Genomic DNA, 15,766 nt, shown 5'->3' with positions numbered 1-15,766 from the left:
GTACTTTTACAGAAACGGTAAGATATAGTTATAAAAGCTTGGCATCAGCTGATTAAAAGTGAATTGCTCATGTTCGCGGCGCGTAAATCTGTACGCACCTTTATATCCGTATATGATTTTCAAGTTGCATTCAATGTTATTGGTGAGTCATTTGGAGAAAATAAATGAAATATTTCAAACAAATCTTTCAATTTTCACCAGATAGATACATATTTGATTGGGCCAGCCAAAGATATGTGCAATTGCACACCAAGAGCTGACACATTATTGGAGATCTTGTCAAAAATATGCTTATTGACATATTTAAAAAAAATGAAGCTCATCAGATACATCATATTTCTATATTACGTTATCCATAACTTATTCAGTATACATGATAACTTCTCCAGAAAGTTTTTACTTTACATAAAATCAAACGTTTTTTGAGAAGAATAAGAGGGCCCCCTATACATCTGCTATTTTTTAAAAGTTTACCGAAATAATTATGTATTCTGTGAAGCTCTCGTTGAGTTGTTCATCATATCATGCAGTGAATCTGCAAGATATGCGGACTTACTTGAGAAACTATGAATGTGAGAAAAAATCTACACATATGAGAAAAAATCTGATAAACACAACATTCAACAAAAAACGTTTCACTGATGAGCCTTCGCAATCGAACATTAAGGTGCGTACAGAGATATACGCGCCGCGAACATGAGCAATTCACTTTTAATCAGCTGATTATATCTGTACTTTTACAGAAACGGTAAGATATAGTTATAAAAAGCTTGGCATCAGCTGATTAAAAGTGAATTGCTCATGTTCGCGGCGCGTAAATCTGTACGCACCTTTATATCCGTATATGATTTTCAAGTTGCATTCGAAGTTATTGGTGAATCATTTGGATAAAATAAATGGAATATTTCAAACAAATCTTTCAATTTTCACCAGATAGATACATATTTGATTGGGCCAGCCAAAGATATGTGCAATTGCACACCAAGAGTTATTGACATATTTAAAAAAAATGAAGCTCATCAGATACATCATATTTCTATATTACGTTATCCATATTCAGTCATGTTTGCTATATTGCAGAACTGTTTTATATACTTCAACGAGAGTATGTTTTCCTTGTTATAGAAGGAGATCAGAATTTCTGAATTTTTAAAGCCGCTTAAAATGCCTTGACGATTCTAAATTCATTGTATTGCACTCTCTCTCGTCATTGCAATAAACTAGTTTCTAAAATCTGACATGATAGACTGACTTATCCAATTAAAAAATCATTTTCAAATGGATGTTTAGAATATAATAATTATTCATAACAACTATTTTAAACATTTTGTGATTCAAAGAGACGTCATTGTATAATAAGTCACTGTACTTGAAAAACTGTATTTGGTAAGTCAAGTTTTAAGTAAATCCATGTAATTTCTACTTAGGAGAAGTTATCTTAAAATTATCAATGATTGTACACATCTCTCTACACTATACTAACAAATACATCTCATGAACTGTACATTTTTACAACTATATAAATCTGTTTCAGGTGAAACAAGAAGATGAATTAGTCTAGTTCGCGAGAACACTTTTTCAGAGGAATTTGAAACACTGCTTCATAATATGCATAATCTCTATTATCAGCGTTTGCAGATTTGAAACTGTTAAAGATTATTCATCTTCAATTAAGTACTCAGTCGGAATGGGAGTTCAAAACGCGTAGCTAATCTAACAAAACGCATAATCAATTTATTCGATATGTCGCAATTCGTACCAGTCTGCGAGAACTAACATAAATATACTGTACTCCATTGAATTATAAGATTTCCACTACTCCCAAGATATAGAAAACTGTATTTTCTATGAGAAGGTACCTCCTTACCTAATTTCGGTTACAACTTCAGCTAGAGTTTTCTCTAGTTACTGAAATTGACCAGTTACGAATTACTTGGGCAGCCCAAATTTATTATTCTATTTCATTGTTTACACACAACCATCACCAAAACGACTGACCATTTTTGTAATTACAAAGTTTACACATATTTCAATATTAGGAACAATAACATGAGCAAGCATAAGCCTACCCCACTAAACAAATCCACTTCAGTCAAGTTCAATTAAGTACTGTAAACATCATAAACTATGATGCTTCATTGCAAATCTTCATAATGTAATGATTCATATCGTACAATAGTATAGTTTTTCATGAATGACTCAGACCGCTACAATGATACGAGTACATTCGATACGATATTCATACTACTGCAGGGGTGCCCATCCCCCCAATGGTCCATGTCGCAAAATTCCCCCCCAAAATTCTAAAAATTTGGTATCCATTTAGGTACTTAAAAACTGTATATTGTAAAATCCCCCCCATTTTCCCTAGTTTTTTTCCAAAAATCCCCCCCAAAATTCAGCCTCATGTCGCAATTCGCGACATCAAAACATGCTGTGGGCACCCCTGTACTACAACTGTATAATCAAGTATCAAGTTCCAAATTTGCTTCTCATACTGCAATAGAATTGCAAAAGTGTTCTATTAAAATAGAATGAGATTAATTAGATGTTTGACTATGGTGTGATTTCTATGAAAAACCGAGAAGACAAATAATTGAATCAAATTCATTATTTTCTTCACTCAGTGAGTTACACTCTAGTAAATTGAACCTACGCATTGGAACAACTCAGAGCTATATATTCTTCAGTTGTTCTAATACAAGAGTTTCATCATGAAGGAAATATATATATACCATAAGCTATCTATGATAGATAGCTCATGGCTATCATATGCATAGTTTCTTTTCTTAGTGATAAGTTGTATCTTTTCTCTGTGGTTTCATCAATATTAAATCGAACATTCTCAATCATTTGAAGGATTTGCATAAATATGAACTATATCCTCTTCAGTTGTTACCATACAAGAGTTTCATCATGAAGGAAATATACCATAAGCTATCTATGATAAATAGTTCATGACTATCATATGCATAGCTTCTTTTGTTAGTGATAATCTCATGCTATCTTTCCTCTGTGGTTTTATTAAATATTAAGTCGAACATTCTCAATCATTTGAAGGATTTGCATAAATATGAACGAAGAAGTGGATTTTGTTTAGTTCGCTACAAACAAGCGTCCTTTTTCACTGTATACTATGGCTCTTGAGGCCTGCATATTAACAGCTTAGATCTCTTTGGAAAGGAAAAATGTTCAAGTAGGGAGCTGGTCGAGGAATCATTTCGAATGTTCGTTTCCCGCCAAACAGCCCCTACTTTTCTATCACAACAGTCATGCCCTTCTCGTCACTAGTTACCACAGACTTTTTCTTGAGAATGCCCAGATTCTGCACATTCTCCAGGAACGATTGATGCGTGGCTAGCACTTTTGCCGACTCGACGTCTTTTTTCAGCTCCTCCATGTCGCGTTTCATCTTTGCGCGCCGGTTCTGGAACCACGTGATCACCTGGGCGTTGGAAAGTCCCAGCTGCGCTGCGATTTCGTCGCGGTCGGCGGGACTCAGGTATTTTTGGTAGAGGAAGCGCTTCTCCAGCTCGAAGATCTGCGTGTTGGTGAATGCCGTTCGCGATTTCCGCTTCTTCTTCGGCTGCTGTCGCGAGTTGAACAGGTTCAGGTGGTTGGCTTGGCCGTCTGTAACAATAAAAAAGAACGAAAAGTTATTGTAAACTCGCTAAGTGGATATTAGTAACAAGATCATTCACAAAATAGAGCATTATAGACATGAGTTAGATACTCTATTCAAAGCATTTGATCTATTCAAATTCAGAAAACAATTCAATCAACCCAAGTAAACTAGAATGTAAATATAAAGAAAAATAAAAATCTCAGTACCCTTTTAGTCCCTGTGTTATTTATTATATAGCCGTGGAGTATATGGCCTGAATAGGCAACTTGAACAGTCCAAGTTGCCTATTCAGGCCATATACTCCACGGCTATATAATAAATAACACAGGGACTGAAACGGTACTGAGATTTTTATTTTTCTTTATATTTATATTACAAGTAGCCCTATACAGAAAAGAGATAAACCTAGAATGTATTCTAGGTACATTGAATCAACCTAATAAATAATTCAACCAATGTAAAAGACAGCAATGTTTTGGAAAATGATCCATTCGTGAATTCGTCGTGAGTTTTATTTTTGAAACGTTTTTCAGGTTGATTTTTACGGAGTAGGCGGTTAGGATGCTCTCTTAACTCTCGTCCTGTCCATAAAAGACTCTGTTCTTTAAAATTTTGTTAATCTGTTACAATAAAGGCTATATAACAGACATTTTCTATGAAAATTTCGCTCTAGAAAGCCTTAATATTGTATTCGCCCAAATTTATACAGTTGAGAATAGAATTTCATCTTTCTCAGTAAAGCCATAGAGAAACAATAGCTTAAGTAGATATCCCATGATATAGGGTGTTTATGTCGCAACTTTTCTGTTATCTCAAGCTGATAGTCCACGTAGTTCTTTCCTGTGAAGCTTTATGACGCTGGTAGTCTCTCATATTGTGCCGTTCATACACTCATACCCGGTCATCAAAACAGTAAAAATCGACAATAATCGACAGTAATCGGCTTGAGATAACAGTAAAAGTTGCGACATAAACACCCTATACCATGGGATATCTACTTATGCTATTGTTTCTCTATGGTAAAGCACATTGCTGTAGGGAGATTCACTTTAAAGTGTAGGCATTCCTTATTAGCAATTTCAATTAATATGATTCAACGCTATAGAGGGTTCTAAGGTCCAATGCTAATGAATCAATCTATGTTTCATACTTTTCATTTAATGAAGGCTGAGAGTTGAGAGTAAATCCCATTCAATTAATTATAAATAACACCAAAACTTCGAATAAAACCAATGCTGATGCTGTCTGTTCCCAGCACTGGATTATATTATATTACGTAGTCTAGAGTGAGTATAACTATGAGTTTACTGAGAATTACAAGTGAATATTACTATTGCACGGTCTCTATATTATTTGACATTGTAGCCGAAAATTCCTTTCGCCAGGTGACAAAGCTATGAACGATCATTAGCATTCGCTTGGTATTCTTTGGCAGGTGGATGACGTCACCAACACAGGTACCGATAATCTTCGATCTCTGTCTCTCTCACAGGTACCGAGAATCATCTTTCTCTGTCTCTCTCACAGGTACCGAGGTCAGGTGCGAAGGTGTGAGAGCGGCATCCTAATGATAAGCCCGGGAAATTTGAACTATTTTTTACATACAGACAAGATGTTATTTAAGCAGTTCAGCGCGCCGATCTGTCATTATTTCATCAGATCAATTTGGTCGCGAGTGCGGCCAACCCAAATTTCAATCCATCGGTTAGTCAGACGCTCTGCGCCCTGTTTACTAAGCGGCTTTTCGAGCCGGCGACCTCTAATTTCTTCAACACCTCTATCATTATTAGAGAACTGAAATATGAAAGGTATCTTTGCCAGCTTCGGCGACAAAACAGCTGCATCTTATTCCAGAGGTGTTGTTCTGTCAAAGCCTCATTCTTTAATCATACTTGCCAATCATCGTAAGTGGAGTAATCTAAGAATCTCCCTATCAACAACATCCTAACTTGTTTTCAAATATTTATGAGCTGTAAAAACTAGTTTGTAGAGTCCAACAACTTTCAAAAAGTATTCTACGTGCATCTGTTTGATTTCAATATCAGTTGTAAGATAATTTCCAAATACGATTATGAATATGATACATTCACAGAATTACGATTATAAACTGGTAAGACTGTATGATTCACTCGCAAATGAGGTAATTTAGTAATCCAGGAATAATTTTAAAAAATCGGTGATATAGATACTTTTTAGCTGCTTTTCTGCTCAATACATGTGAAATTCCTGATAGAGGATTGAACACTGAAAATTCGTATGCAAATAGATGAACTTGAAGATTAAAAGTGAGTCAGCAACGAAGTAAGAGACGAAAAAAATTAACAATCCCCATAGCTGGAAAGGTGTTGTGAAAGGTGTGGAAAAGGTTCTAGTTTGAATTCATGCAAATCCCCATCTAGTAAAGTGAGCGCTTGAATAAAGTCCGAGAAAAGATTGATTATAAGTATACAAAGAAAAATAGATAGAAGATTTTGGGTAGGAATCTAAATGACTCCTATTTTGAAAGATTAATTAATCCTATTTCAAAACTGATAAATTATAGAGATATTAATAGTGGCTAAGATGATGTTAATACAGAATGAAAAATTCATTCTGCTAAGTAATACAGGAGATTTATTCTTTCAAAACAAGAAAAATAAATGTAAATATGTAAATTACAGGTTGGTAAGTATTTTGAACTTTCACTCAAGTATTTTCATCATTGAAACTTGAACTTGAATCAAGTATTTTGATTCATTAATAAACTGCAGAGATCAAGTACATGAATTATTATTCCTAACTACAATAATTCTAAAGTCAACAATGTAATAATATATTATTGACAAATTGAACATGTCATCTATATAGAATTGAATTGAGATAAATTGAATATTCTATCAGTATCAATGAACACAATATACAGTAATTCATTGTATGATGAGAATAAAATTTTATAAATCAATCACTCCATCAAGAATTAGTCCCTAGAGGTTTGTTAGTAGCATAACATAGAACTTTTTCCAGTCATTAATAATCTGAATCATTCCTAACTATGATAATTTTACTTTGAAAGTTGTAATAATATATTATTGATGAATTGGACATATTTTCTTTATAGAATTGAATTAGGATGAAGTATGCATTTTATCAGTATCAATGAACACAATATAATTCATTCCCCAAATGAATAACATTCTATAAATCCATCTTCCCATCAAGAATAGGTTCTTCCAAGTTTGTTACTAGCATAACATTGAAGTTTCCAAGTCATACAAACACAAACTCAGGAGAACAATGGAGGAAAATAATGGAAACCGTAGTTAGTTGTCGTGAAGAGAGTCCAATTTATTACGGCTCCAGTCGGCAGGAGAGCCAGATTACAGATCTGGTTAAAGATTACAAGTCATTTGAGGGATCTGAACATGCGTCGTTTTGTTTGCTGCCCAGAATGTAATAATTCCGGTAACAATTACTTCAGTAATCAGGAGACCTTAATGCTTAATGCTCCTACTTGTAAGGAGGATATTATACTAGGTGAACCGAGACTCAAACTGACAGGATTCATGATATATAACATTGATGTTTCTAATTTAACCAATCCTGACAGTTCCAAATGAAACCAACTGTAGCTTTTGTGAGATTCATTGTCAGGATCCATGATAAACAACGTCGATGCTTCTGATTTAACAAATGCTGACGGCTTGAAGTGGGTGGGACAGGCTTTTGTGTATCATGATAATGTTGCCGGGGTGTATTACAAGTGGGGAATGAGTAGATTAGTTGAGATGATGCAGTAGTGACTTGTTGATTTTATTAGGACCACGCGTGGAAAGGCTAGGCTCTTTCTTCACGCTGGTGATCGCTCACAAGTAACGAATGGCCCAAGTGATGATAGCATCCTACAGAAATCATAATCCACTTGCTGTGTCATGCTCGGCAGACAGAGACAGACAACCGTCGTCTTTGTCAGATCACGGTTTCTTGATGAAGCCGTGAGTGATCCTGGTTAGTTAATCGAAGCTTTCATGTGGCGACGCACAGTCATCGACACCAGATCCATTGTTGCTGACGGATTCAATCAGAGAGCGGACTTCAGATATCAGAAGCCGAGTTGTGGGAAGGTGGTTTGTGGGAGTGAGATAGGATGCATCGTGATGTGGATAGCTAGATGTATAGTTTGGTACTCTGTCCATATAAATCATACAGGTTTTTGAAAGAGTCGGTACCCCATTTGATGATTTCGTCACCTATGATGATGTAAAAGAAAAATGCCTTTATCCTGTTCAATTATTGTTTTATGGTCTCCAAAGTGATTTAGAAAGAATTAGTTTCTCAAGTTATTGTGGAAAGAATGAGTTCCTTAGTTTGGTTATTTTGTTCAAATGGTAATTTAGTCCTCCAAAGTGATTCACAATCACTTTTTCACATTATATCCTTAGTAGTAAGCAGGAGTTAGTCTTAGTCTGAAACCACTATTCAACAAAAAATCTCAAGAAAAATGAAGTACTTGTTCTAGGAAGAATCTAAACAACTGGAACCTACAACTATGTTATCTTAATTACATGTAGGTTTTAGTTATTAACGACTGGGCGCCTGGGCTTAGTAGGTGCTTGTAAACTACTTCTACCAACAGCTTATGTATTTGCATGACATGATTCGAAAAAGGTTAATGTAATTACATCAACGTTTATCATGATACCCATGGCATGAGACTAAGATCACTTTCAACTCCTCGAAAAATACACAGCATACATGAAGCAACATCATAATGGGGAGGATGAGTTAAATTCCTGCTGTATTCTACATTACATATTTATATTGCTTTTTTATCCCTGGAATTCATAATATAATAACATATTTAAAATACTGTAAGAATAAATAAATGCAGAGTGACCTGACTGGCTCAGGTCTGGTGTCAGAGTTTCATGTCGCACCTGATCAATTTTAGGGCACTTTCATGACTTATAGACTGCTTCATAGATACTGTAAGAGCATATTGTTTGAAGAACATCAGATACTGTAGAGCATATCACTGTAAGAACATATTATCTCAAGATATTTCTCGATCTCCTAGAATTCACAAGATCATACAAGAATCTCACTGTGGAGAGATACAACTTTCAGCCTTAAAGAAGATACAAGATACAAGAGCATACAAGTAGGTGCCTACAATGTAGCACTATGGTAAGATGTGAATTAATTATCTTGCTATCCGGAGAACATATTATTCTACAAGAAAGTATTACCACGAATAAATGTGAGTTATCCGAGGAAGAAGAAATGATATGTGGAAAGTATATTTTGCTGAGTTGTATTCAGTGAGGAGAGGGAGATGAACAATAAGTTATTATAGGACAGGAACAATATGTTATTAGAGGACAGGACTCACTTCCGCGGCTCTTGTGACCAGCGAATACTTCTTACAGCTCTATTGTGGCGCGGCGAGCGACCGGTATTTAATAAGTTATGCGAGGTGTGGGTGGTGGGGGATGTTCAGGGGGGTAAAGGGGGGGTAAAGGGGGTAAGATATGGAATGTTATCGGGCCTCAGGTGACAAGGCCAATTATGCAGGCTAACAAGGGCGGCGAGCGGGCGAACCTGTGCGTGTGAGAGTGCCGGCGGCGAACTTCAAAGCATCCCAGGTGTGACTAATGACAGCGACCGGTCAGATCACAAGAGGGTACCGACACTCACACACTCACACACTCACACACAGACTCCCATTTCGTCTCACCTCTCTCTGATACATAGTCACTAACACCAATCGGTCCCTCACACTCAATCAATCTATCTCTCTCCCAACCCAACCGCTCTCCTCCCTCCGAAACTCTCATACATGCATTCCCGATACTTGTATTCATCTTGTTTTTCTCTCTTCTACCTCTTGTTCACAATCTTCAACTATTTTTATTCTTCATCCACAGCCACTTCATCTCTTCTCCTTTCTCTTCATCTACCTCTCTTATCTTTTTCTCTAACTCGTTTCCTTCATCTACGTATCTCTTCGTCCTTCTCATCTTCTTCAACTCATTTTCTTAGTCCACTCCCCTTTGTCTTCTCCTCCTTCTCATCATCTTTCCCTTATTTTCCTCCATTAGCCATTTTTCTTAAAATCTTTTCCATTATATTCTTCTCCTTGATTACTTCCCCACTTCTTCATCCCATCCTCCTTCCTCTTTCACTTCTTCTTGTTGACCTTCCTTTATTCGTTTCTCCTCTCCTTCTTCTTCTTCTATACTTCTTCTTCTCCTCAATATTATATATTCCACTACTTCTTCTTCTTGACCTTCCTCTATTCGTTTTCCTCTCCTCCTCCTTCTATACTTCTCCTTCTCAATATTATATATTCTTCTTCTTCATAGTATTCTATTTTCTTTTCCTTTCTCTTCTTCTTCAACTTTTCCTTTCTCAACATTTCTCAGTTCAAATTCTCCCTATCATCATCAGCGAACACTTCAATATAATGATTCTACCACTATTAAAGTGGGCTCCCTATCTATATTCAAATCCGGATTTTCTCCTTATCTTGTTGTTATTCGAATGAATGAACAAGGCTGTTGAATAATTCTATCAATAATTATTATTAATGAATTTCACAATACTAAACAATTATCCCAGTCTTTTTCTTTGAAATCGAATTTTTTATCAGTATTTTGTCGCTCTCCACTGCAAGACATAGTAATGAATGAATGTCATAATAATATCAATTATCAATTAATATTTCCAGTTGACAAGATTATTGTTCAATGGCTTTCATTACTAGATATTCATCCTTGGCTTTCGTAGAATAATTGATGGCCCAATTACCATACTATGAACCAAGTATTACATTTTTCAAAGTGCTTATGATAACATTGCATACATATAAAATACATGCAAGGTGAAATAAGTGTCTTTTAATACTAGGCAGAAGCTTATCAAGTTAATCAGAACGGAACGTTCAAATTCAAAACGTGGATAAATAATTATACTGTGTGACTAGTATCAGTCATAATGGAAAATCAATTGAGTAGCTTAAAACCTTGAGGAAATTCTGGTGAAGTTGAACCTCTCAAGTTCGTCTACTTATCAATGGAATCATGTAATCCAATTTCGATTTAATAATCATTGATTTTCATCAATCTTTCCTCCTTCATTAATCGACTCCGTAAAGATAAATTCACTGTATGCTTTCAAGGCTAAATTAATACAATTTTAGTGCTCGATCATTCCCTAAATAAATCACAGCTGCAGGCCAGAAAATCGCCATTGTTTTGTTGAATGATCGGCACGACTCAAATACAAGCCTAATTCAATAAAACACTTTTTCATTAAGTTTTGCCGCCTATTTTAAGCCATCAGAAATCAGTAATTCAAGCATGAAATGAGATGCGCCCTGCCGTACGTTGTTTCCAATGCCGTGTGCGATATAACCTAAGAGTTTAATGGCAAATTTCGATCAAACTACTTGAAATAACACATTGTATTGCGGGCTGCCGAGCGACCAATGTCTGTTCAGCTCTCAACCAGTCCAAGAAATCCGAAATAAATTACACCTTGCCCGGTCAGATTGCTCACAGTCACGCCAGGATAATCTTTTTCACGAGCTCTGATATGATTTGTGTCAAAGCTGTTGAAATAATCACTAGCAGTTGTGAAACTTGAGGCAAGCAGAACTACTGAATAGCGGCATGAAATCTATAATCATTTTGGCTTTGTTCGGCAAGATTACCGTATACTTACAATGCTATCTATGACAAACAAGAATAGTATATCCGATAGAAGAGTTCAAAGTGATCTGCAAGAATTTCTCAGAAATAATATTCTTATTTTGTTAATCATTACGGATAAATTTCTTAACGGTTGATACATTAGTCATGATACAGCTATACCAAGATACATAATGCATCTATGATTCATGATCATGATACATCTACTCAAGTTTGAATTCAAACTTGGATAATAACATCCTAATTTTGTTATTCCTTTTATTATTCCTTACGCATCAATTTCTCAACGGCTGAAACATTAGTCATATTATTATTAGCGTATTGCTTTCAATGATGGGCAGACTAAAGGGTAGTTCCACCTCGCCATATATAGTCTCCCTTATGAGTTCCCTTATGAGAAACATTGGGAAACCGGACACTAAGGTGTTTTTTTATGTATTATTTTCCTTTAAACATTAGTCATGAAACATCATTATAAAGATAAAATCTTGTACCAGCACAAACCTTGCTCTATCTGCTTATTTCGCTTTTTTCCACTCACACCTGCAGTATGGAACTCTGTTATGGGGTAACTCTAACGGGGCAAAATATGTCTTCCTTTGCCAGAAAAGAGCTCTCAGTACAGTATTAAATCTAGGCATGAGAATCTTGTAGGTAGTTTTTTTCAGCCTAGGGTATGCTGACACATCCTTGTATTTTTATGTTGAACTGTTTAATGTATGTGAAGAATAACCTTAGTCTTTTCAATTTAAGAGGAAACATCCATGAATATAACACAAGAGCTGTCACTCAAATTGATCCAAGTCGAGTTAGGCTAGCTAAGACGCAAAAATGTATAGTTATGTTGGTGTAAAAATGTTTAATGTTCTATCACCTGAAGTTAGAAATATTGAATGTAAAGATTCAAATATATTATAACAAAATGTTTGAAGGAGAGAGCATTTTACTCTGTTGAAGAGATTTTAACTAGTGACTCTCATCCATAATATTATGAGTTTTTTAATTTTATTATAGTTTTTATAATGTAAGTTAATCTGACCTGTACTTGATCCTAAGTATTAATAGTCATGTCAAGTGACTTTTGTCAATGCAATTTTGTTTGTGACAATAAAAAATTCTTGATTCTTGATACATGATGCATCTCTGTTCAATCTTGAACAAACTTATTATTTTGAATTCAATCTTGAATTATATTCTTCACCTAATAAGAGGGTTGTCTAACCCTTCATAGTAGATCAAAAAGCAGTACATGTTACCAATACCATACTCTGTTGACTGATTGAAACAGTTTGAATTCAATCTTTGATTATATTTTTCACCCAATAAGAGGATGTCCAACCCTTTATCACAGATGAACTCTTCGACCTGTTACCAATTCGATACTTTGTTAGCTACAGAACAATATCGAACACCCAGGCCCTAGAATAATAGTAGGCTAGAAACGTGAGAACAAAACGGAGGACCGATAGTCGAAATAGTGGGTGAGAACGATGCAGTCCTTGGGCATTGTGGGCTGGTTTCATTAATGATATTTTTGCGGCATGACAGTTTCCAGGTGATTAATACAAACGCCGAGCTGCAATTAAAGGGAGGATCATCAATCTTGCCAACAGGATTCTTCGGCAGGAGGTGGAGGTGGCGGAAGAGATCGAGGTGGAGGTACGGGTGAAGGTAGGCGGTTTTTGCCAGCTTGAAACAGCAGTACCTGACAGTTTAGCGCTCTATGCTAAGCTCCAGCCGGCAGCAAACTTTAATGATGTTCACTTGAGTTTTTAGAGTTGCTTCATTTCAGTCAATAGATTCGCCAGTGAAATGGAAGAGATTGAACTGGAAATGTCAAATCAACATAATGATAATGTATATTTTTGTATAATTTCAGCTAACGGTTATTTGCAATTGGATTCTCATTTATATTAGATCATCATTTCAACATAGATTATTCAATATTGTTATCGTTTATTTATTAGAACTTGAAAATGACCAAAGAATGAAACTAGTTGTTCTTTTGAAATATTCTAATGAAGGGTAATTTATGTTCTTATATTGTGTTTTTTTAAGTTTTTAAAGTAGTCCCTGCTAGTGAAGTGATCCATTCTCATTCATCTATTTCACTTTTACATAGGATAATATACAAATCATATGAATGATTGGGAAAAAGGGTTGTAAATACTTTAATGTCTAACACAATAATAGTTCAACATTCATTATTATGTATGTTGGTAGTGAACTCTGCAGTTGACTCCATGTTGCAGCTAACTCATTACTTGTATGTATTTATCCATTTTACACAAGTATGTGAGAGTGGGTTAAAGAATATGATCTATCAATATCATGATTTATTATGATTTTAGCAAAATAGTAATTATATAATTTTTCAATTATTATGATTATTGATATTCATTTATAGTTTTATTATGATCAATCAATATCATGATTCATTATTTTATGTTTTTATTATATCATTATCACCGATTTTCACTGGTGTCTCCTTCTTCACCAAATCCTTCAATTCCTTATTCGTGAAATGAAAGTGTTTGAATATTTTGTTAAGCTATGAAGTGTTCAAATGCTCTGATATTGTTACTGGATGAAAAATAGGAAATAGTTCAACGAGTTTTGATCATTGAAAGAATAAGACTTTGATATTGTCAAACTTACTGAGTTTTGATCAGTAAGTCTGATGTAACATTCTGAAGTTTCTAAACATAAGGACTATATAATTGTAATTAAAGAAAGGCTCAAACAAACCTCGTTAGCGGTCGACAGCTCAGAGTTAACCAGTTTCAAGTATTAACATAACCAGCTGTCAAAAGAAGTAATGATTGATATTCCAAGGAAATGGCAAAATTAATTGAAAATCGAAACTCAAAATGACGGAAAAATTACTTGAGCAAGCTTGTTGAGAAGTGGCAAAGTTCAAACCAACACCTTGAACCAAAGTCAAATTTAGATTTTCAGTACATTATTGGAATAGTATTGTCGGCAAATGTGCTTACGCGCCAACAAAGTTAATCAACAGAGATGAATAGAATATTGAAGTGAGATGGAAAAATAAGATGAACGAGGAAAAGAAGTGGAAGAAGAAGAAGAAGAAGAAGAAGAAAGAAGAAGAAGAAGAAGAAGAAGAAGAAGAAGAAGAAGAAGAAGAAGAAGAAGAAGAAGAAGAAGAAGAAGAAGAAGAAGAGAAGAAGAAGAAGAAAAGAAGAAGAAGAAGAAGAAGAAGAAAGAAGAAGAAGAAGAAGAAGAGAAGAAGAAGAAGAAGAAGAAGAAGAAGAAGAAGAAGAAGAAGAAGAAGAAGAAGAAGAAGAAGAAGAAGAAGAAGAAGAAGAAGAGAGAAGAAGAAGAAGAAGAAGAAGAAGAAGAGAAGAAGAGAAGAAGAGAAGAAGAAGAAGAAGAAGAGAAGAAGAAGAAGAAAAAGAAGGAAAGTGGTGAAAAAAGTGGCCACAACAGGCATAACTCATATCGTAGTGAAGACTTGGACCCAGTCCAGTCGGTTGAAGCTAAAAGCCTTCGCCATCACAGTCTCAGAGCGCACATTAATTAGAAAACACGATGTATATGACACTTATCAGATACCGTTTAGTATGTGCTCGTTGAGCAAATGTGAAGGCGCCGAACCATGCATGATGATGTTGCATGTTCTGTTGCCTGTCTCAGTTCCTGTTCGTACTCACAAGGAAAATATTGTTGACGATGTTGTTTATTAGTCTGGCTCGAAGGTTGTTTTTAGCACAGTTTTGAGGAGATATAGTAATCGTGAGAAGATATAGTAAGCCTATAGCAAGCAATATCTTCGATAGATTCGACAGGGATGTCCACAATGAGGGGTATAATAATATTCGAGTGACCTGGCTGGCTCAGGTCTGGTGTCAGAGTTTTCAGGTCGCAACTGATCAATTTTAGGGCCTCTGACATGACCTAACGACTGCTTTTTAGGCAGCCGGGACCGACGCTTAACGTGTCCATCCGAAACACAGGAGTGGCCCGAGATAAATATCTTGCCCGGGCCGGGATTTGAACCCGGGCCTCTGAATCATAAAGCCAGCATCTGATCCAACAATGAGCAACTCCTTGCTAGGACAGCGTCCTTGGAATTCTTGGGGAGGGGGTTGAAAACCTATTCTTGGTGGATCCCAAGGAAAAATAGTCAGCAGTGTTTAATAGTTTAACATATTGACTGACAACTTTTTCTGAGTGTTGGACTAGAATTTAGGTTATTTAGGGTGGGTGCGTCCCTGACTTGGGGTGGTGGGCACCCCAGGATTCAATTAAGTTGACAGAGTTGATACGGTTGATACAGTTAATACAGTGATAAAGGATATAGTTGAAAAATCACAAATAGTTGATAATGTCATTGAGCTAATACAGTTAATAAGTTAATACAGAAGACAAAAGAAAACATTTAATACAGTTGATACAGTTAAGAAATCGGATGGAATAAATGATGTAGTGT

General features: G+C 35.6%; 1 protein-coding gene across 1 annotated transcript in view; it reads right to left on the bottom strand.

The window, feature by feature from the left end:
- Window positions 1-463: 463 nt before the first annotated feature.
- Window positions 464-15,766, bottom strand: part of LOC111064491 (segmentation polarity homeobox protein engrailed-like) — a 106,913-nt gene continuing 91,610 nt past the window's right edge. Inside the window, exon 2 of the mRNA XM_022352226.2 lies at window positions 464-3,630. Within this exon, the coding sequence (XP_022207918.2) occupies window positions 3,251-3,630 (380 nt within the window). The 3' untranslated portion in view covers window positions 464-3,250. The remainder of the gene's footprint in view (window positions 3,631-15,766) is intronic.

The sequence above is a fragment of the Nilaparvata lugens genome, chromosome 1 (assembly GCF_014356525.2).
Source record: "Nilaparvata lugens isolate BPH chromosome 1, ASM1435652v1, whole genome shotgun sequence".
In the NCBI taxonomy this organism is placed as follows: Eukaryota; Metazoa; Arthropoda; class Insecta; order Hemiptera; family Delphacidae; genus Nilaparvata; species Nilaparvata lugens.
This window is presented reverse-complemented; position numbering and strand designations above follow the sequence as displayed.